Source organism: Pseudorca crassidens, chromosome 15 (assembly GCF_039906515.1).
Source record: "Pseudorca crassidens isolate mPseCra1 chromosome 15, mPseCra1.hap1, whole genome shotgun sequence".
Taxonomy (NCBI): Eukaryota; Metazoa; Chordata; class Mammalia; order Artiodactyla; family Delphinidae; genus Pseudorca; species Pseudorca crassidens.
In genome coordinates this window covers 84488484-84511815 of record NC_090310.1, presented here as the reverse complement: position 1 = coordinate 84511815, position 23332 = coordinate 84488484, and the positions used below count along the sequence as shown (strand labels likewise).

Here is a 23332-nt window from a genome sequence, read left to right as displayed (position 1 = left end):
CTACACGGGCACAATCACGATGTACATATATTCCTTGGCCCTCATGTAAAAGGTGCCAATCACAAGGACTTACATGCCAATCATATAAGCAGAGCTCCAGCTCGAATGACCCCACAATGCTGGGGGGGAAAGGAGAAGAAAACAGACAAAAACTGTGAGACACCTGAAAAGGGGTGCGCTTTCAAATATAAGGCCTACGGGGGAAAACAGTACTCTCACCGACAACCTGAAGGTGCTTCATAAACTAACAGGCCTTAAAGCTTTCCAGATAGAAGCTTAAAGTTATTTGTTTCAACAAAATTCTGCCTCAAGAACATGGAAACATCTTCAGATCAGAATGCCAAGAATTCATAAGGCCCCACAAACACATCCAAAAAAATAAGAGGATTTTCTAAGGTGGTTTGAAGTTTACTAAGCAGAAAATAGGGATGCTGGCAAGATTCCACTGTGATGAAATTAAGAGCACTTACTTGTTTCCAGCTCAGTTTCTCCCGTCTCTTCCTCCTCACCCTGCCTCATCAGAGGGGGGAGTTTAAGTGTCTTTATCCTTTACAATGACCTTTTCTTCTAGGTATTCCACAAAAATAAAGCACATTTAACTGTAAACACTAATCTGCTTTTGGAAATTCCACCAGTTAACCCATTACATAGCAATCTAAATAATATTTCAGCCTGTAAGATTCACCTAAAAAGTAGTCTAAATTATTGAAAGACAAACGATATTTGTGTAATAAGCAGAATAAAATAAATATCCCAGATTTCTCCCTCAACACTCAATCCTGAGCCATTAAGTGTTAGAGATTTCTTGGGCTTACATAGGTTTTATTTTTAAAAATCTGGAATAAACTATACTAAAAATATATGCAAGTGAACAACATCATTGATAAAATAGCAAAGTCTCATGTGTAAAAATCATGACATTTTGTAAAAACAGGCCAACCCTTCTCTCCTCTCCCTGGGCAACTGACTCGAAGAATTTTATTGAAAACAAATTCTATTCGATTTGAGTAATTATAGGAAATAAATCATGTTACTGTTCTCCTTTTCCCCTCTATTAATTAATCAGAATACACAAAAACCTCAATAAAAATGATGTAATAAGGGCTTATGAGAATCATTCATATTTTTACTAGTCATTTTCATTTCATAGAACTGCCATTTCCATTAAAGCATTATGTAAAAAATGGGATTTTCCTATACCAACATGCTATTTATCACCAATGAACAGAGTCAATTTACAAATGAAATCTTCAAAAATTAGACTTTTTTATTTTAAAAGATGAAAAAAATGATTTGGTATCTCTAGCACTGCAGCACCTCCTTTTAAGCATTTTTCTTTCTAATCTTCCTTATTTCAGATAGTTATACAGATATTTAAGAATTAACATCTAACATGTGAAAAAGGAGGTCCAAAAACATGAAGCAACATGAATCTGGGAGAAATTAGGAATATTCCTTAAAGTTTTAATTTTTCTCCTTTTTAACAATTTGAATAATGTTCTTCATGCCCTATATTATGCATATTCATCTGTGAAAATTCTTGTGAGTCTGATAGATGCTCATGAATAGCATTAACTAACACGAATATGAATTCCATGGCATGCTCTAAAACATACTAAGATAAAACTAAGCACAGTATAAACTATTTCTTCCACCCAGGTTTGGCTTATTGTCATTTTAAAGTGTGTATTTTAAAACAGTAAGAAGATCTAGAATTGGCCTTAGAAAGTAAATAATACAATTTCAGCAGAAATATGCATAGCATTAAAAGTAAAAGCAGGAACAGTTAATTTTTCAGTCTTACTTACAAAAATGGAGTCTCAGCATTATAAAGCGCTGGTTTTAAAGGTCAAGGAAAGAAGGTCATAATCCAGCAAACGAGATTCTCAACAGTAAGACATCAGGTTTCAGGTATTGACAATTTCATCAAAAATGGCTAGATAAACTTATCAATCAAGAAACACAAGAGCATTCTGTGGAAAAAGTATTCCATTAAATTTTTAAACATTTTAGCAATCTATGCACGGTTTAAGAGTACTTCCTTCCTGTAATCGTTCATTCCAAGATCCATGGAAGAAAAGACTGTAACAAAACTCTTCCTTTCAGAAAATGCAAATAACCATTTTCACAAAAGAATAACTTAAGCATTCAGGTCCCAATGACTGTAAAAGGTGACAGTGAAACTCCAAGTGAACTCAAAACTCAATCTTGACCTTACTTATCTGTGTAACCTTAAGCATATCGTATCACCCCATATGTAAAGAGCAGGACAGAAATTAAGGGGTAATATTTTTCCTTAGCAATTCAACTAGAAAACAAAGATAGATATATACACACACACACACGAAACTATAAAACTCCTAGATGATAACATAAGAAAATCTAGATAACCTTGGGTTTGGCGATGACTTTTCAGATACAATACGGAAGGCACAAACCATGAAAGAAATAATTGATAAGCTAGATTTCATTAAAATTAAAAATGTTTGTTCTGCAGTGGATACTGTTAAGGAGAATGCGAAGACAAGCAAGCCACAGACTGGGAGAAAATATGTGCAAAATATTTAAAGTATTTAATAAAGGACTGTCACCCAAAATATATAAAGAACTCTTAAAACTCAACAATAAGAAAATGAACAACTGAACTTAAAAAAAATGGGCAAAAGATCTGAACAGACACCTCAGTAAAGAAGATATACAGGTGGAAAAAATATACAAGTGAAAAGATGTTCAACATATGTCATTAGGAAATTGCAAATTAAAACAACAAATGAGATACCAATACACACTTATTAGAATGGCCAAAATTTAAAACACTGACAGCATAAAAGGCTGGCAAGGATGTGGAGCAACAGTTCTCATTCCTCGCTGCTGCGAATTCAGAATGGTATGGAACTTTGGCAGACAGTGTGGCTGTTTCTTAAAAAACCCAACATACTCTCTTGCCACACAATCCAGCAATCACACTCCCTGGTATTTACCCAAAGGAGCTGGAAACTCACGTCCACACAAAAATGTGCACACAGATGTTTACAGCAACTTTATTCATACTGCCAAAACTTGAAAGCAACCAAGATGTCCTTCAGTAGGTAAATAAACAGTGGTATATATAGACAATGGAATATCATTCCATACTAAGATGAGCCATCACACCATGAAAATTCAGACACAGACGAATCTTAAATGCATATTACTAAGTTAAAGAAGCCAATCTGAAAAGTCTATAACCTGTATAATTCCAACTATATAACATTAAGGAAAAGGCAAAACTATGAAGACAGTGGTTGCCAGGGGTTAAGATGGAAGGGAGGGATACAGAGACTGAGTACAGAGGGTTATTAGGACAGTGAAACTATTCTGTATGATACTATATTGGTGGATACATGTTATTATACATTTATCAAAACTCACAGGATGTACTACACCAAGACCGAACCCTGACGCAGACTACGGACTTTGGGTGACAATGACGTGTCAATGCAGCTTTATCAATTGTAACGCACGTACTACTCTAGTGCTGGACGTTGATGGTGGAGGAGACTGTGCATGTGTGCAGCCGGGGCAACTCTCTGTACTTTCTGCTCAATTTTGCTGTGAACCTAAAACTGCTCTAAAAAAAATAAAGCTTTTTCTTTTCCCCCCAAAAAAGAAGGAAAAAAAAAGTATTTGGTCTTCATATTAATCCACTTTTGGTGGCACCCCCGCAGTTTCAGATAGTAAATATGACTGATTTTAATATACTGTGTATGTATAATTGAATAAATAAATAAAGATGCTTTGTTTTGCTTTTCTTCCATTTTCTGGAGTTCATGAAATTCTGGTGTTGCAAATACATATCCTTCCTTTGTAATATGTGTCCTGAGGTAGCCACAATACTTTGAAACTCAAACTATGTGTTATCAAGTAAGTTATATGCCAATTTGATATATAATTTATCAGCTCTCAGCTTTCCAGATATAAATTTAAAGTTATTAGCTCCATAAGTTTTTTTCCACTCTGCATAAAAAGAGCTATATTATTTTATACTCTTTTATAAACACAATTTAGGTACAATATCTCTTGTTTCTTCAACACTTCCAAAAAACAAGTTACCATATGTCATTTCAACTCTGAAAAGATTACCTTCTGGAAAGGTAATAATCTGTCTCCAGAAGCCTAGGACTGATGATGGATTTTGTTAAGACAATGAAATTATGCTTGAGGTTTCAATACAATAGACCCTGATACACAGAGTCTATTGTAAAAGTATATTAAGATGGGGGAAATGGACACTGTCAAGTAAAAATCTGTTGGATATCTTATAGACGTCTTTAAAATTTATCCTTTGACAGTGTATTTTCATTAAAGGTATCCTATTGCTTCCTACTTTCCCTAACCATCTGCAATGCACCAATCCTCACATTATTTTTCTTGTTTATGTAAGGCTTCCACTTTCAGAATGTAAACTCCAAAAACAGAGACTTTTCTGTCCCTCTTGTGTTCACCGCTGATCATCAGTTTGCAGAACACTTCCAGACATAGCACAGATGCGCAATAAATATGCTGAACAAATGAGTAAAACGGCCGTGCCACACTTCTCTCTACTTTAAACAATGCTTCCAGTCTTCCTGCACCCTCCCTCCTGGATGCACCACCAGGCTCGGGGCGAACCGACACTGATCTGGCTGCTGACTGCTCCCTCCGCAGCACTATCCCCCTTTTCATCTTCTACCTAAGACTTACCACTGACTGATAGTTCATGTGTTCCTTTCCTGCCTGTTTCCCACCTAGAGTGAATCTCCACATGATTCAGCACTGGAAGGTCTGAGTCTAGAAGAGCGCAACACACTGTTGCACTAAAGGGCTCAGTAAGTGTGTGCAGCACAAATGAACACCAGACTTCCTCAGAGGCGATTCAACTCTGATTCTGACACGTTTCCTATAAACGAATGCCTAGTCCATAACTTTGATCCGAAATCATGATATATTTTTGTTCATACACAGGTTGAAGGTACTAAAAATGTTCACTTGTGTCAATGATGCCTTCGTCATTATTATTCTATGATAATTTTGTTTAACGTTGCCCCTTCAAAAAAAATGAAAAACAGATTTCATAGTAACAGCTATTCAAAGACGGTAAGTTCTTAAATAACCATGAATTCAAGAGTAAGGACACTGGGAGATAATTTTTTAAAATCTATTTTCTTGATTTAATTATTAGCTCACACGTTAATTCAAAGCTTCAGAAACAAAAATAAAGGTTTGCAACCAATGTGCCTTTAATGGCAGACAGTGGATTCCAATATTTCAGCAGAAAGCCTAATTATGTACCTCTTATTCTGAAAGAACCACACATAAAGAACCCTACACATACACATAACTTTCCCAAAGAAATCTTAGAATGCAAAGTGTTCTAAATTAATAAAGTAACCTACCTGATATCCTCGGAGAAGGCCAGCTACTGAGAAACATCACACCCATTATTATAGCAAGAGAAATCAAAAACCAAGAATACTCCCTAATGATGCCATCAAAAGCACACTAGACGCCAGCTTGACTGAGATAGACTATACCAACCTTTAAGGCTGCTTATTCAACTCACTAGTTTCCTAGCTCCTTTGGAGCAAAAAGAAGTAAAACTCAGTCTCCCATCAACTCCATGGGTGGGAAAAACTAGACCACAAGGCACCCTACTGTAGTGTAAGAATCCAATGGATAAAGTACTATGGAAGTGTAAGATCAAACTCAGGAAAGCTACCTGCAAAAGACATAAAGCTGGACCGCAAGGAACACCTTAGGAAACTGAAGGATATTTGGAGCTTATGTTAACAGATAAGCAATTACTATTAGAATATATAAAGAACTCTTATTAAGAACAAATGTGTTGGGACTTCCCTGGTGGCACAGTGGTTAAGAATCTGCCTACCAATGCAGGGAACACGAGTATGATCCCTGATCTGGGAAGATCCCACATACCGCGGAGCAACTAAGCCCATGTGCCACAACTAATGAGCCTGTGCTCTAGAGCCCGTGTGCCACAACTACTGAAGCCCGTGGGCCTAGAGCCTATGCATCTCAACAAAGAGTAGCCCCCGCTCGTCGCAACTAGAGAAAGCCTGCACACAGCAACAAAGACCCAACGCAGACCGAAAAAAAAAAAAAAATTCTTATGAAGGAATACTATACAGCAATTAAAAAGAATGAGCTACATCTGTATTTCAACAATAGCTGGGTCTCAAAAAACATGTTACGGGATACATACACCACAATAGCACATTAGGTAATACAGAAAAAAAATGGAAATAGTTCACATTAAATTCCTCTGGAAAGTGAAGAGATCTGGAGCATGAACGGGCAGATGTGGAGGACAAACATGTCTTCAAATTCTTGGTGAAGGTTTATTTATTAAAGGAAAACTTTACAACAAGTCTAACAAATTATTAACATTTAGTTATTCTGTATTTGGGTGTTTATTAAATTATATGTATTTTTGTGTATTTACATTTTTTTCCACAGGAAAAAAGCAATAGTTTAAGATCCAGACAGTGTTCTGAGAGAATTTTCTTCTTGTCCAGAATGCTTCGTATACATGAAAATACTAGAATCCTGAATTGTGGAGCTGTTGAAAACCAATATACACACATCAACAGCCATTCCTGTGTAATTTTTATAAAAATCAAGGTTATTATTTAAAACACGTTTAGAGTAGAAGTGGTCTCACTAATTCAAGACAAAGACCCAAACTCAAAATTTTGACAAAATCTATTGTAAAAACTTCGAAGACTAGAAGCCTTTACCCATCTAGAGATAAATTCTTTTTTTTTCCCCCGAAATTTATTTATTTTATTTATTTATTTTTGGCTGTGTTGGGTCTTCGTTGCTGCACGTGGGCTTTCTCTAGTTGCGGTAAGAGGGGCTACTCTTCATTGCAGTGCACGGGCTTCTCATTGCAGTGGCTTCTCTCATTGCAGAGCACGGGCTCTTGGCGCGTGGGCTTCAGTAGTTGTGGCACGCAGGCTCAGTAGTTGTGACTCACGGGCTCTAGAGCACAGGCTCAGTAGTTGTGGCGCACGGGCTTAGTTGCTCCATGGCATGTGGGATCTTCCCGGACCAGGGCTCGAACCTGTGTCCCCTGCATTGGCAGGCGGATTCTCAACCACTGTGCCACCAGGGAAGCCCTAGAAATAAATTCTATGACTACTTTCGTTAATGCAACATTTCTTTTCTAAATAGAAAAATGGCTAGAAGTATTATATAAGAGCTGAAGTTTCGTACATTCTACCTATACCCAGCACTAAAACAGATTATTTTAAGGTAATGGCACACCTATCTAGTGTGAATTTTGTATCAGTTCTAAAAGTATCTTAGACTCAGTTTTTTTTCAATGCATAATCTTTGACCCCTTGACTAACAAACATCTAGTAATTTTTCTTTACTTAGGAGACCAAATTTGTGATTAGGGTGATCATGAAATTAAACAAAAAGATAAGCAATATTCTACTCCAATTAAAATTCTACCTGTAAAGGAGAGTGGCAAAACATGACATTTTTTTTCACACAAAGCAGGAAGAATCAAGACAGATATTATGCCCAAATGAGTTACATGCATGATTAGAGAGCAAGGGGTCCCAATTTCTCATGGTCATGGTTGTGGCTGGAACTTGACTGAGTTATAAATTAACAGGTCAAGTCAAGTGCCTAGAGTCAGTAACAGCAGAAGTAAAAACTTCCCCAAAATGTTCAACCTTCAGTGGAGATGACAACATATGAAAAACCTCCACACCAAAATCAACACGTCCCAATTCACAGCAAACACAGAGGAGTGAAGCAAAAACACACTTAGCATTCTGCACCTCTATGGTCCAAGTCGAATTTTCAATTTGTGAACAATGAGAAATAGCAGAATGTGGTTTATCAATTAGTATGTAATCTGCTCTGGTTTCCTTTTCAATAGAGAACCTAAGTGGCTATACAAGTGAAAAGAGATTATCAACCAGGTCAGCAGCTTCTTAAACAAATTCAACAAGAGGCCAGGGAAAAAGGCTGTGAGACTTGGGTGAAAAATATTTTCCATTTTCCCCTTTCTTGACTTTGGAAATCATACTCATTCTTCAAAGTTTTGCTCAAATGTCCTCTCTTTTGGAAAGGCTTACGTCATCTCTCAGTTGGAAAAAATTATTCCTCCCTATACTGTGTTCTAACGATAAACTGAGAATTGCCAAATTTATATCCACAGCCTGACCCTCTCCCCTGATGTCCACTTACAGCTGTACTAAGCATCTCAAGCTTATCATGGCCAAAGAGCAGAGACCCATTCCCCTCCCCCAAACCCAGTGTTTCCCATCTCAGGAAAAGAAACCACCATTCACCAAAATGCTTGAGCCAGAAGCTGTTACCTTAGTTTCCTCTCTTCCTCTCCTGCTCCACATTTGACCTTTCAGCCAGCTCTACCTTCAAAAGAGATTTGGAATCTGAGCACTTCTCATCCCCTTCTCTCCACTGCCACCGCCCTGGTCCAAGCCACAGTCTCTTGGCCTGGGTTATGGATAACTGTATGGATTACGGATGGATGGATGGATTATGGACAACTGTGTGGATGATGGATGGGTAGATGGATGATGGATAACTGTATGGATGACGGATGGGTGGACGAGCTACGGATAACTGTAGCAGCCTCATGGCTTCCACATATCTCCCACAGCCTACTTTCCCCACACCGACCATGCTCTTTTAAAAAGACTCCTGGTCAGAATCCTCCATGCCTTCCCACATCACAACAAAATCCAAAGTCCTTCCCGTGGCCTGTCTACCAAGAACTCCTCCTTCCTCCCTGAGCCCATCTCCTACTGCACCACTGCATCGTTCAAGACTGTGCTGCTCCTTGAACACACCAAGCCCATCACCATCCGAGGGCCGTGCACTTGCCGTCCCCTCTCTCTCTAATGCTCTTCCCCCAGCTTGCACACTCATTTTACACAGGTCTCAGTTCAAACATCACCTTCTCGGAAACTCAGCCTTCCCCAGTTACCCTCTTTAAAACAGAACCCACTCCCAACCAAACCCCTTTATCCTGCATCCACCCCCACTCCCCATTCAGCACCTACCATTATCTGATACCATATTACACGTATTTCCCATCCTTTTATATACTGCCCATCTTCCCCACTAGAAGGTTTTGTCAGTTGTTTCATCTCGGTGTCTCAAGTACCCGGGACAGTATTTAGCACACTGCAGGCATCCAGTAAGTAACTGACGACTGCACAGTCCAGGTACTGCGCTAGGCTCTCAAGCTAGAGCGATGACACTGCTGCCCCTGCCCATAACCCTGAAAAGACCCATCCAGAGCTAATGAATAAGAATCTCTAGGGTTGAGGCTCCGGAATGATGTATCTTGAAAAAACATTATCAAACAACAGTAACATTAGTGTTAGACCTGAACAGGTCTATTCTAAGCACTTTACATGTGCTAATTCACTAATCCTCTCCTAACATACCACAAAGTGAAGAATCTGAGGCACAGAAGTTAAATACTTTATCCCAGGTCATATAACTTTTAGGTGGTAGATCCAGGATTCACATCCAAGCATTTTAGCCCCAGAGTTCACACTCTTAACTGCTGGGTTGTACACTACCTCTCATTGCACTGAATACCATGTGAAAGATAATATATAAAGTTTTGTGTAAACACAGGAGGGCGGGGAGTTGAACACTGAGGGGAAGTCCCAGAGTTTGAAAAGATAAAGGAACGTACATTCTCAGTTGGAGGAAAAGCCCTGGGGTAAGCACGGTGTGGTGTGATCAAAGTGCAAGAGGCCTTTGTAAGGGAGACCATATGGCTGCAGAAGAAGGGGTTTGAGGGAAGGGAATGAACTGAGAACCAGGAGGGGTGGCGGGAAATCATGTCTGCTTATGCTTTTTAAAGGCTTATAGTTTAAGTAAAACCGTAAACCTACACAAGTCTGGCAATGAGCTCTGTGGAAGGAAATGAAAGGAAGAGTATTAAAAATGATGCTAGGAAGGCAGGTATGAGGAAGGAAAATGGGTTTCCTTCTCCTCAGGGGCTCTGAAAAGTATTCACCGCCTCTGCCAGCATTCAGGAGAAACCAGATACAAGAGGAGATGCACTCACACATCTGTGTGTGTGTGTGTGAGTGTTTGAATATTTTAGTTGTTTAAAATAGAGAATAAAAGCCGAGACTGTTTTAAAAATAAAGAAGTGTGACCCAGTTTTGAAAGGCTGTGATGCTGGCCTAAGAATTTTGAACACTAACCTGTAGGACTGAGGGAGCCAATGAACGTCGTTTTAAAATAAAGAAATGACATGATCAATTTCAATTTTTAGAAAATAACTCTGAAAAGTGTATCCAGGATAGCTTGAAGGGTGAGGGAAGTAAGGAGTAAATCAGAAACAGGGAGTTTGGACATGGGGCAATAATACTGAAGAGAGAGGGCCTACACTCAGGATATGGCAGTGGGCAGAAACAGAAGCAGAGGGGTGCAGGAGACGCTGCTCATGAAAATGGACTGACTAGACGTGAGCAGCGTGGGATAAGGGGCAGGGAAAGACGAGGTTAGGATCTCTGGCGTACCCCTCTGGGAGGAAGGGCCAGTCCCAAGATACGGCAGACACGTTCAACAGGGAACGAGAGCGTAAACCACGAATGCAGCGCGGAATATGGCAAGTGCTGAGGTGTTTTCATGACCACCAGAGAGGCAGGAATGACTGGTAGGCAGAGAGCCTAGAGATCAAAAGATCTGCTTGGAGATTTGCAAGTTTTCTGTGTAGAAGTGAGAGCCGAAGGGACTATTAATGCGACAACCCAGAGAATGCTTAAATGGAGAAGACTGAGGACAGAAGGTTGGGGAATGTCAACATCCAGTAAAAGAGATGATAAACGGCTGGGCAGTTCACCAGAAAAGTCAAAGACAAAAGTCACAAAGAGAAACCTGGTGACTGAGAAGGGCTTCAGTGGAGGGGTAAGGAATGAGAATTGAAAGGAGAGTGAAGACGTAAACCAGTCACTGAGATTCACTGCTTCCAAAAATTTACCTGTGATGTAAGACCGAGCATTCGCTTAAGTGGGGGAAGATCTGGAGGAATGTGATTTCCTTTTAGGAAGGGGAAGCTTAAGCATGTTTGCAGGCACTGGGAAAGCATCAAGTAGAACAGGAAGTTGAGACACCAGAAACAGAGAGGCTGACTAGTGGAGCAAGATACCACAAGCGATGGAAGAGGAACGGGGTGAAGCACAGCAGGTGAAGGGGCGGTGCGGGCGGTGCTGAGGCCCTGCACCAGGACGGGAGGCGGCGAAACCGAAGCATGCAGAGGAGAGAAAAGTGACCGATGCTTGGTAGAATATCTTTATTTTCTGAGTGAAAGGCACTATGTCCACATCCACCAGCTGCACACAGCAGGCCTTGTTGATGGGCTTCATCATTCCTTTGCACATTAAGTTTTCTTTTCTTTTTCCCTTCTCACCTTTCTCAACCTGGACGTGAACTCCCTGAGAAGGTGCCTCGTGCCATGCATTATGCTAAGCACTGGGATCAGGGATAGAAGACATGGTCCAAAAAAAGGCAAAGGCCTTGCTGATTAACAGGGAAGGAAGGCAAGTAACCAAACACAACTCACCATGATACGTGCAGGGGCACAGGAGACAGGCACAATGTGAGTGGAGTGTCAGGAAAATGACCTCAAAGTGCAGGAGGGAGCAGTGGGACAGGAGGAGGAATGAACTCATCTTGAGTGATGGAAACAACATATGCAAAAGCTCTACAACCAGGGAGAACCAAAGGCCAGAGCACAAGCATGAGGAAAGGTGATGCTGGAGAGATCAGGGGCACAAATGATTTTCCAGGTCCTGTTAAAGAATTTAAAAGTTTTTCTTTTGGCAATGGGTAGACATTTAAAGATTTTAAGAAAGCAAGAGAACTAATAAGAACCTGCTGTATAAAAAATAAACAAAATAAAATTCAAAACTTCAAAAAAAAAAAGCAAGAGATAAGCTGAGATTTGCACATTTGAAAGTGCCACCAGTATGGAGAGAAGAAAGACTCAAGGCAGGAAAACCAGGAGAGAAACTATTACAGCCATCCGGGAGGACGATGAGGCAGCCACAGAGGGGACAAGGAAGAAGGGACAGAGCTGAGCCATGGGCTTTCTGAGTTTGAGTCGCTCCACTGTGTGGATGTGGGTACCATTCAAGGAGGTATGTGCAGGAAGAGGAGATTTGGAGAAAAAAGGAAAAGGGAGTGGGGAAAAATACATCTTGGGGCATGATGCATTTGGAGTATCTGCAGTCCCACATATGGGCTAGGGGCAGGCCTAGGATCATTCATAAATGCTGTTAGAAGCCAAGGGTACTGGCAGAAGAGCTCCTCGACAGGGAAAAAGGAAGACGGGTGGGGACACTGAGAGACAACGAGAAGAGGAGCAAGAAGGCAGGGGGGAACCTGTATCCCTCAGCCTCACCCACAGGACTCCATAAGGAGTGGGTAAAAATGGCCAGATGGGTGTGAGAAAGCCAAAAGAGGGTGATTAAGAAGCGGAAGGGGGCTTCCCTGGTGGCGCAGTGGTTGAGAGTCCGCCTGCCGATGCAGGGGACACGGGTTCGTGCCCCAGTCCGGGAGGATCCCACATGCCGCGGAGCGGCTGGGCCTGTGAGCCATGGCCGCTGAGCCTGCGCGTCCAGAGCCTGTGCTCCGCAACGGGCGAGGCCACCACAGTGAGAGGCCCACGAACCGCAAAAAAAAAAAAAAGAAGGTGAAGGGAAGAGTGTCAAGTAGCACAATGGCAACAGGTGTCAAATGCTACAGAGGGTACACAGGTGATAAAGAATAAAAATACAACAACAGATGCAGTAATGAAGCAATAAGGTTCCCAGGCAATGACTTTAGGAGTGAATGGGTGGTGAGAGAATGGTGATTAAGACTATTTGCAGAGGCTTGCTAGGATAAGCTACCTCCAGAAGGGAATAGCTAGGGAGAGCAAACCAGACTGAGAAAGCAGTTATTCTTTTTTAAAGGTAGACGGGACAACACTCACACATTTACTGAAGAGGACTAACTGCCAAAGCACTGTGCTCAAAGTCAGGCATGTAGAGAAAAAAAAAGAAACAACCTTACTAGGAAGGGCAAAGGCAACGAAGGCATCCATTTAAAAATTTTTTGAAAGAATAAAATAAAGAGACCCAAATAAACTGACCAAGTTTTCTCTGGACTTCACCAGATGACTTCTCATGTTTCTTCCCCCTCTGCCACTCTCTGAACCAGAGGTCAACTAGGCACCCACAGTAAACTGTGGTCCTCCTGTCCCCAAATTACATGAGAAGTTTTGAATGAGGAGTGTGTCTGCAGATTCTCCAAGGAGTGATTCATGGCTTTTCTTCATCCAATTAGTAAAGCAGTGTCTGACTTCGAAAAGGTCAAAAAGCACGGATTTAGATTTTCAGAGCAGTCCATCAGGACACACTTATATGCCAACAAATCAATTCAACCAACAGAATGAGAATCCAAATAAGTCTCCACAAGGACAAACCTTTGGTTTTTCAGCAAATCCCTCTTTTTATTCTTGTGTATATGCTTCTATTTCAAATGGTCAAACCACACACTGAAAAGATGACCAAGTCCAACTTCTTTGGGGTTACTAGCAGAAGAAAAGAATATATTCTATCAGTTACCACTGGGGAAAACAAAAGAAACAAAACCTATAGGAGCTTGCATTCTATAGCATGGAAGACAAAGCAATCAGTAAATAAAGCACAGGGAGAGGATAACATAAACAAAACATGCAGGGCTTCCCTGGTGGCGCAGTGGTTGAGAGTCCGCCTGCCGATGCAGGGGACGCAGGTTCGTGCCCCGGTCCGGGAAGATCCCACATGCCGCGGAGCGGCTGAGCCCGTGAGCCATGGCCGCTGAGCCTGCGCGTCCGGAGCCCGTGCTCCGCAACGGGAGAGGCCACAACAATGAGAGGCCCGTCTACCGCAAAAAAAAAAAAAAAAGATAAAAAAAACAAAACATGCAGTGGTACACAATTTGTACAGTTTGAGGTGATGCAGAAAACACTGGAACTGGGTAAGAATATCCAAGAATACTCAAGAAAGGTTACTAGGATATAGTGAGCTTTGCAACAGGAACAAGAAGGCTCATTAACTAAAAATTTGAGAGCCCACTAGTGCAAAGCAATGGTAGGTTCTAAGAGAAACACAAACTCCACTTTCTGCCCTCATGGGCTTTCCATCTTTCTTCTTCAGCGAAAATAAATTTTCATCACATGTTTTCAAGACTAGAGCTGGAAGGAACACAAAGTGGCATTGAGTTCAAGCTTCCTCATCCAACAGAAGAGGAAATCAAAGCTGGGTGGGGAGGTGAGCTGAGTGTCTAAGTGACAGCAAGAGTAAGAACAGAAGCCTCCCTCTGTAATACAAAGCACACGAGCTCTAGAGGCTTGAAAGCCCGAGGTGCAAATTATGCATTCCACCAAGTGCTGGGCCCAGTTTCTCTGATTTTTAAAATAGAGATGATGATACTACTGGCTGTTTACCTAGATATGAACTGCTTGTGATGTGGCTTGGAACACTTAGTTCCTTGGCTTCTCTAAAGGCTGGAGGGTGCTCCGAGAATGGAGAGAAAGAGAAAACTGACCTAGGTACCATTCCTTTCCTTCCCTTTTTGCTACTACACTGTAAATGTTGCTGAGTGATGTAATTAAAAGGCAAAATAGGACCCAATCGACCTGCACTGTTTGTGATGACAGACACTGAGGTAATAAAGGCCTTGGAGTGGGGAGTGGGTGGCAGAAGGAAAGATGTGGTGATAACATTAGCACATAATTTTCAACATTCATACATGAATGACACAATCAGAAGTGATCAAGTTAGAACAAAAGTTCTTAGGGGAAAACAGAATTAGTACAAAGATTTTTTTAATCAGTCGCTTTAGCGTTCCAGAACAACTCTGCACTGCGTGGAAGCAGTGACAAAGAAGCCATTACTAGATCACAATGACAACTAAGCACCTTTCCTTCCTTTTTATATCTCGTTTCTCTTTCACTCCTTCTTCTCAATTCCCACTGTCCTATTTCCAGTCCTCCTTTCATCTTCCTAACAACATAATAAATAAGAAAATCCCGGGCCTTCCTAGTGAGCCACACTCCCACTCACTTTTTAAGGGGAGCAATACAGCCAATGTAATGATAAACAACATGGGCTTTGCGGTCAGACAGATCTTGGTTCAAATCCCAGTTCTACCTCTAATTCAGGTCATGAACCTGAGGATGGTAACCATCTACTTCCTAGACCTGTTTTAAGAATAAATGAGCACTTACAGAAAAATGCCTGGCACAAGTCACAGATCTCAAATCCCACCTTTCCTGTAAGGTTCAAACCCCAAAGCTGAATTAACAGTTTTTTCTAAGCTCCCAGTGAGGGACAGCCCGTAAGTGTCCCGTTTCCACATTCTCCTCCATCCTCCCACCACCTGGAGGCTGGAAACTCTAAGGGCCGGGACTCCTCTCCAGTCCCCACTCCGGTGCCTGGCCCACAGGAAGCTTTCAGGATGCGGTGACCAAACCAACCCTGAGTCACAGTTATGCTATACTCCGTCAGACAAGAGGGGGGTCATCTGTTCATGAAGTAAACCTCAAAGGATGAGCTGTGGAAAAGGAAGAAACCCCAAATGCTCTCAATCGGACAATCATCTATTACGCACACAATCATCATACCCATGCATGTCTCCAAAGCCTCTCCAATCTGATTCATATGCATGGATGTCATCATCTGGGGGAATGATGACTTCCCAAAGTATACCTCCTACAGAATAAAACAGCACTTTCTGATATTCACCTTGAGTTTTTCTCTTTCAACATTTGAGAAATCTCTAGTTATATGTTAATTCACACTTATTTGTTTCTCTGCCTTTGTAGCCCCACCTGTAAGGTTTAAGGTAGCACCTATGAAGGTCACTTATTTCAGACCTTCGTATCTTAATAAGCACCCTTTTGAACTCTAAATTCCCACTTTACAAATGTGCAAACCTGTGAAAATCTCTACCTATAAGTTTCACCCTACCTTCCGAAGACTCCAGAGCAGATGTGCAAATTACTCGGAAGTTAAATGTGTTCTAAATACACAGAATCATGACACACCAATGATGCCTGCTATAAAAACTGAATATTCACAAGGTGAATCAAAGAATGCTTTGGAGTCACCAGCATGAACTTCTTAAAAAGTATGCTGAGAAATCCCTCCTAAAAATTCCACAAATAATAATTCTTAATTAATTAACGTTCTTAAGAAATTATCCTGACAGCTCCTAACACTTCCTTAATGGTTAAAAATTCTCTGCCTCCCTCCCTCCAAAATGAAACCCTTTATGAGTTCATTCTAGAGTCGATGTGAAAGAAAAGGGGTTTGACGCCAGACAAACCTGTGCTGACTCCTTGCACCACTGTGTGCCACAGTGGCCTCCTCCAGGAGCAGGCTCCCTAACCACCGAGCAACTCCACCACAGGACTGTGCTGCAGATTAAATAGTAAGATGAAGAACATAAAGCGTCTACCACAGTCCCTCGACTTTGTGGTCTGCCTTCTGGAAATTACGCATTTATCTTCTAGAAACGTTCATTCTTCCCTCACCTTTTCTCTCCTCTCATGTTGCAAAATGAATGTCAGCTCCACTACGCCACTGCTTTTAACTCCCACCCTACTGCGGGGTCTACTAAGTGGTGGACCTCTACCACTTAGCCCCTTACAAATATGCCCTCTGCTCCCAGCTCCCTTGGTGCGGGGTTCTGCTCCTCTCCAGTCTTTGAGCACCCTCCAGCCTTTAAAGACAGCCCAAGGAACTTAGAGTCATAAAGGTTACAAGCCACATCGCAAGCAATTCAAATCTAGGTAAACGGTCCAGGGGGCCATAACACTGTCTTCAAGTACAAGCCAAAAGACAAAAGTCTCCATCTCTTTCTCCCCGCAAATATCTATTTCCCTAACACCCCTCCCAAACAGGCTAAGGTTGTAAGACCCTACTGAAATGCCAACTGGATACTAACTCAAACACATCATGGGTACCTGTGAGAATGTGTGCACACCAGCAACACTTTAGGTGCCCACATGGGCGTGCACACACAAACACAGCCAAAAGCCTGATAGAAGACACTACTTGACACAGATGAAAAGAAAGAAGATGAAAAGAAAAGAAGACACAGATGAAAAGAAAAGAAGACACAGATGAAAAGAAGATGATGAAAAGAAGATGAAAAGAAAAGAAGACACAGATGAAAAGAAAAGAAGACAATACTTGACACAGATGAAAAGAAATAGTAACCTGCTAGTCAAAAACTGATAATAACCCCTCTGAAAGGATGAAGGAAAACTCTAGGAAGGTATTTCTGCACCTTTACAGTTTTGTGCCATTAATGCTAAATTATTAAATGAAAGCACTTCAAGATTTTTCCCTTGGGACTATGGCATTTTCTCAACGATTTTTTTTTCCATGCACGGGGGAAAATCCAAAAGCACATTAAGGCATTGTTTCTAGACATCAACAGCTTTTGTTAAAACAGCATATTTAACATTTTGAAAAACAGATATTCTAGAGATACTATTTTGCCACACTGGCATTTTTAAAAATCGTCTTAAAATGACTGTCAAGTTCAGTAATTTTGTTCCCATAATGAAGCTGTTTAAACAACTGTTGTTTTTGTAAAGCTAGCAGCCTAGGTCTGTCAGGTAAAAACTTCAAAGAATGTGCACATCCACCGAACAAGGGCCAAAGCAATCCTGGATATGCTACGCTGATGACAGCCTAGAGAGGGGGGCCTAGAATGATAGAAAAGGAGGAGGCAAGCCTGGAAGCCATAATGCAACTTTGTTTTTAACACAATCCCCAGTGCAAAATAACTGCTCAGAAGGCTTTTATTTTATTTTATTAAAGACACTCAATGGCAACCCTGTCTTGACTAATGGAACTCAGCGCTCTTTGTGTTGGTCTTTCTTGTCATCTTGCTGAAAGCTATGCTCATTTGTTCCAAACCATGGTCATCCTTCAGACGGCAAATTTTTCAAATACAAGTGGGAGATATATGAAGCAATCTTGGAGATAATTCCTTATGTAAAAATTCAAGTTTCAGGTTCTAAAAATCAAGCCTAAGGGTAGTATATGAGTATAACCAATGTAGTTTACTCCCTTGATTCCTCCCCTCATTTTCAGCAACTTAGTGGTAATATTACAGGGTCAAAGTTCTCAGTATTTTGCCTTCAGCACTGGAAGGAAAGATGCTATATAATTTTAATAAATAAAAGACAGTGTTAATAATGTTTAAGAGTTCACCTCTTTAATAAGCATCAATTCAGACTAATTATTTTAATAAATCCACACTTGGATGCAAAGCTACCAGGTTTATCATGAAGAAAACTGTGTTCATGTTACAACCACACACAAGGAACTATCACCATGTAAGCACATAGCCGAGAACTATCCATTTCTTCCTTAAGGAGTTAATTGTGAAGAAGAGAAGTAAATAAGTGGGTAAAAGTAAGTTAACTTCTACTTCACAATCTATGAAGATTTAAGTTTGACTAAAGGTTGGTAAGTTTAGTGCCACTTGCTTCTTATAAGCAAGCTGGTTAATAATTAAATAAATGAAGATGATCTATTCAGGATGGATTTAAACCACTACCATAAAGAATCTTAAGCACACTGCTGACATTTTGTTGTGCTGTAAAACACAGTCCGCTCTATGTGATCATGAAATGTTAAGGAAATCAGTGCTATGCTAAAACTAGAGAATTAATGCTGTAATTAGCATCTGAAAGATAATTATTGCATTGAACAGACTATATCTACAAGGTGTTATATTTTTTAGCTTCCTAAATACTAAACTACACGTTAACTTAAGAGGGTGAACTAATGATTCTAAGCACGCTTTCCTTATACAAAAGAGACTGTCCCTAACCTATCTACCCAAGTTCCTATTTCCACCCCAAAGTGGTAATCAACCACACCAATCCAGTGGTGCTACCCCACCTGTGACCCACACTGACCAACAGCAGGACTACCTGAGACTTCTAGAAGGCCACTGGTTTAGTCACACAATAAAGCAAAAGTAATGGGTCCACAGCAGGTTTGAATCTTAACTAATCAGCTCATGAGGACGGTTAACTGACCATTCTCAGGTGACAGTATCACGAGATGCGGGAGAATGCTAGAATGTGAAGAAGGATTAAGAGTCCTGGGCAATGACCAAGAAAATACAAGACATACTGCTCACCACGGATGGAATCAATGGAAGGGGGAGAGGAGGAGAAAAGAAAAGAGATACAAAATGCCCTGAAGTGACTCATTGAAAAAGCTCTCATTGAGCTGGGCAACAAGTGGGACCTCAGAGTGAAAAAGAAAATGATCTGGCCTCGGAAGAGGTAAGAGCAACAGAAAGAGCAACGATGCAAAGCACACACCTCACAGGTTTCAGAAGCGCTTAACTCGTTCAGAAAGGTGTCCCCAATCCAAACAGATCCTACTGTGTCACCAAGGCAAATGTCACAGCGTCATGCTTCTTTCAGGAGGCCAGGAATCCTTCTCCTTTTGACACTTAACACAGTGCAGCGGGGCACTTTCTATAAGACTGAACGAGGGCTTCCCTGGTGGCGCAGTGGTTGAGAGTCCGCCTGCCGATGCAGGGGACGCGGGTTCGTGCCCCGGTCCGGGAGGATCCCATATGCCGTGGAGCGGCTGGGCCCGTGAGCCATGGCCGCTGAGCCTGCGCGTCCGGAGCCTGTGCTCCGCAATGGGAGAGGCCACAACAGTGAGAGGCCCGCGTACGGGAAAAAAAAAAAAAAGTAAGACTGAACGAGGTCCTGTAACTCTGTGTCCTCTTTTCTTCTGCAACATGCTTAACTTCAAAAGAATCACACAAAATGCCCAAGACGAAAATATATCCAACATATACAACCCCATATCATTTTAGGCTGCACTTAAAAGATGACTAATTTTTTTCCTCTGGATGACAAGCATTTTAATTATTATCTTCTTAAGCAAAGTTAGCTTACGAGTTTGATTCATCTAAGTGAACCGTATGAAGTCAGCATCATCACCCCAAGCCATCTGGAAGACACCAGTGAAATGTGCCAGTTCGCATCCTGAAACGAATGCTGTCTATATAGCAAAACAGGGTACTGAGCCTCTGTTCTGATTTCACAATCTTAGTCCTCAGTTTAACACTAACCAACAAACAAATCATAAGGTGGTTTACATACATATGCCTGCAGATGCCTCTTCTGAAGCCACAAGCCAACAGCCTTCAACAATCTGACACCGTAACTTTCCTGGATCACTTCCCTAGCAAAAATATCCAGTGACTTTGGCCATCATTACTTTGGTCAACCCTGGGCCAGAGACAGATCACTCTTCTTTGCCGTACCTTTCAGGTAGAGGAGTTGAAATGATGAAGCCAGTAGCGTAAATACAACCAATCTCTGCATAATGCTGCACATGTGCAAAGCAGCTGAACAGCCACAACACCAACAAAACCTTCTGCACGAGGCAAGGGAGATATGAGCGCCATTCCCACGGAGTAAAGAGTAATCCCAGGCTTTGGGGAGCAAAGCGGCCAGCCCAAGGTCAAACATCACTAAGTAAAAGAACTGGGACAAAAACTTTAATTTTCTCCAATTAGTGCCTCTTTCTATGACATCACATCAGAGGAGTGTATGTACTAGGGGTGGGGTTAAGGTTGCAGGGGATCAATCAAGGAAGAACTAGCCGAGGAGACACAACACAATATGAACTTGGACACTGGCTGTGCCTGTGCACGGAGGCCTTAGACGAACTGGCTCCTGTCTACTAGACAGCCTCATCTCCTCCTTTGCCTCGTGACCCCAACAAATGCTCTGTCACTGTCATTCCGAAACACTACTGGCATCCCAAAGGAGCCCAATCATCTCAGTCTTCGTGCCTCTGTACATGCAATTTCCTCCACCTGACAGGCTCCCCAACCATTTCTCCTTTTCACCTGCTTCCATTCGACCTTTAAACTCTGCTCAAATGACACCTCCTTCCGGAGCTGACCTCCTCAGTGCTCTCAAGAGTACTCTGGACTACCTTGTATCACTGCACTGCTCTGGCTGATTCTGTCATCTGCTCTCTTCCCTACACCTAAGTTCTGGGGTGGGGGGTTGAGGGACAGCAGGGGCCTACATGTGATGTGCCTCATCTTCTCCTGCTACCTGACACATGGAGCAGGCACTGAAATGTCTGTGGACTAAATGAATGAACGTGCCAATTCCCAGGAGTAGCTAAGCCAGGCTTCCAAGGTAGAGAACTTCAGACAACTCAAGTGGAAACCATCACCCTCCATGTTCAATTGAGTTACCTGGATTCCTTTCTCAGGCGGGTGATGAGAACATCACATAAGCTATAGCACGGTTGTGGAATTATAATCCACGTTAGGTTTTTGGGGTGTTTGTTTGTTTTAACTGAAAACCTTCAGTTGTTTGTACATTTGGAGTCACTTCCAAATGTGACAATCTGGAGACTGTTCACCTGGGAGGCTAAGTGACAGCCACAGCACTGGAGTATTTCCCAGGGGTCGGATAGCATAACCGTTCAAGTGTGAACTCTGAAATCTGGGTTCAAGTGTGCCATTTGCCAACTGAGTAACTTTGGGTCAGTTACCGGACACTACCTCCTGCCGGTACATTTAAAGTGGGGTGCCTTGTGGCCAGCAGGCATTCCAATGCCACAAACATCTATCGAGCAGCTACCCTAGGCCAAGTGCTGGCGACACAGCGGTGACCTGGCCGTCCAATGCAAGCATACTCTCATCATGCCAGCCTGTCTTATTTCCTTCACAGCACTTACCACTACCTGAAACACTCTCATGTGCTGGCTTGTCGCCCCTCCCTACAAGGTAAGCTTCATGAGAGCAGGGGTCCTGTCTGTCTTGTCCGTTCATATCTCTCAAGGGCCAAGCAACGTCTGCTACACAGTTACTCAGTCCCTTTGGAAAGAAGGAATGACCAAGTCAGAAGAAATCCCCCGGCTCTAATATTTTGCTGGAGAAGGTAGGGGGAAAAGATTAAAAATAAAGGTACACATTTCAAGGGGCTCTGGCTCGCCACAAACACATGTGGCCCCCTGGGCTTCCTCGGGCTCCAGTCCCAGGCGCCTCCGGGGACAAAAAAGATCTCGCCGTCCTGACAGCCCCGCACGGCTGCAGAGACACGAGCAACGGGCACGAGAAAGGCGGGAGAAGGAAAGCTGGGCCACGCACCCCGTGGGAACTTCTGCGGACGTCCCCTTCGTTCATTTGCTCAACAGGTACTTATTAGGCTCCTAAGGCATGCGAGGCATAAAGCAGAGACGTGACAAAGTCCTGTCCTCATGGAGCTTCCCTCCTAACATACAGACATGGTACACAAGTGCGTAAAGTGGTCCTTTCAGGCAGTGGTAAGTGCCGAGCTGCCACGAGCAGTTCGCGACAGGGGACGGCCGCAGGGGTCGACGGCGGGGTGGCCGGCCAGCGAGAGGCGACCTCTGACCCAGGACCTGAGCCTTCTCGGCACAGGCGGCCGCCGGGGCCCACACTCAGTGAGGAGGCCGCATTCGGGACAGGAACGGCCACAGCGGCAACGAGGCGACTGTCCTGAGGGCGAGGCGCGGGAGGCTGCGGAGGAGCAGGCCCTGGACTCCCGCGCCGGACGCCCGGCCCTCGGGGCCCGGGAAGCGCGGGCGGGCGGGCGGGCGCCGCGGCCGGGGGGCCGACGTCACCACCGCGCCGCCGGGCCCCCCGGAGCGCGGGCCGGAGCGGGGGCGCGGGGCGGCGGGCCTCCGGGCTTACCTCGGAATTTGAGCTCGTGTTGCGGCTCGAGGCTCAGGACCTGCTCCACCTTCGCCATGTTCCTCGGCGGCGGAACACCTTGGGCGGGGAGACCCCTGAGAGGTCACCTGGGCCGGAAGGCGTGAATGCTGCGCCCCCTTTAAATTTGGAATGGGGGGGGCCAGCCGGGGCGCGGGCGGGGGTCGCCTAAGGGGTGCGCGCCGGGGGGCGGCCTACGCGGTGCAGGCGCAGGGGCGGAGGGCGAGGGCGAGGCCGCGGTGCCCAGCGAGCGCACGGCACGCACGCACGCACGCACGCACGCAGAGACGCACGCACGCACGCAGCAAGCCGGCCGCCACGGCCCGGCGCGCGCTCGGGCGGTGGAGAGCTGGGCGCGCCGAGCCCCTATCGGGCAATGCGCAGGCGCGGCGCTTGCCGCGGGGGCGGGGCTGCCGGACGGCAGGGGGTGGGGCGTTGCGCAGGCCCGGGGGAGGGGCGGGTGGGGGACGCCCAGAATTGAAGACCGTCCCCCTGAAGATTA

The 23332-nt window shown here is 43.4% G+C and overlaps 1 protein-coding gene across 1 annotated transcript in view; it reads right to left on the bottom strand.

Moving 5' to 3' along the window:
• VAPB (VAMP associated protein B and C) overlaps positions 1-23090 on the bottom strand; it is a 48601-nt gene extending 25511 nt beyond the window's left edge. Inside the window, exon 1 of the mRNA XM_067708594.1 lies at positions 22813-23090. Coding sequence (XP_067564695.1) covers positions 22813-22870 — 58 coding nt within the window. The 5' untranslated portion in view covers positions 22871-23090. The remainder of the gene's footprint in view (positions 1-22812) is intronic.
• Between the last annotated feature and the right edge of the window lie 242 nt (positions 23091-23332).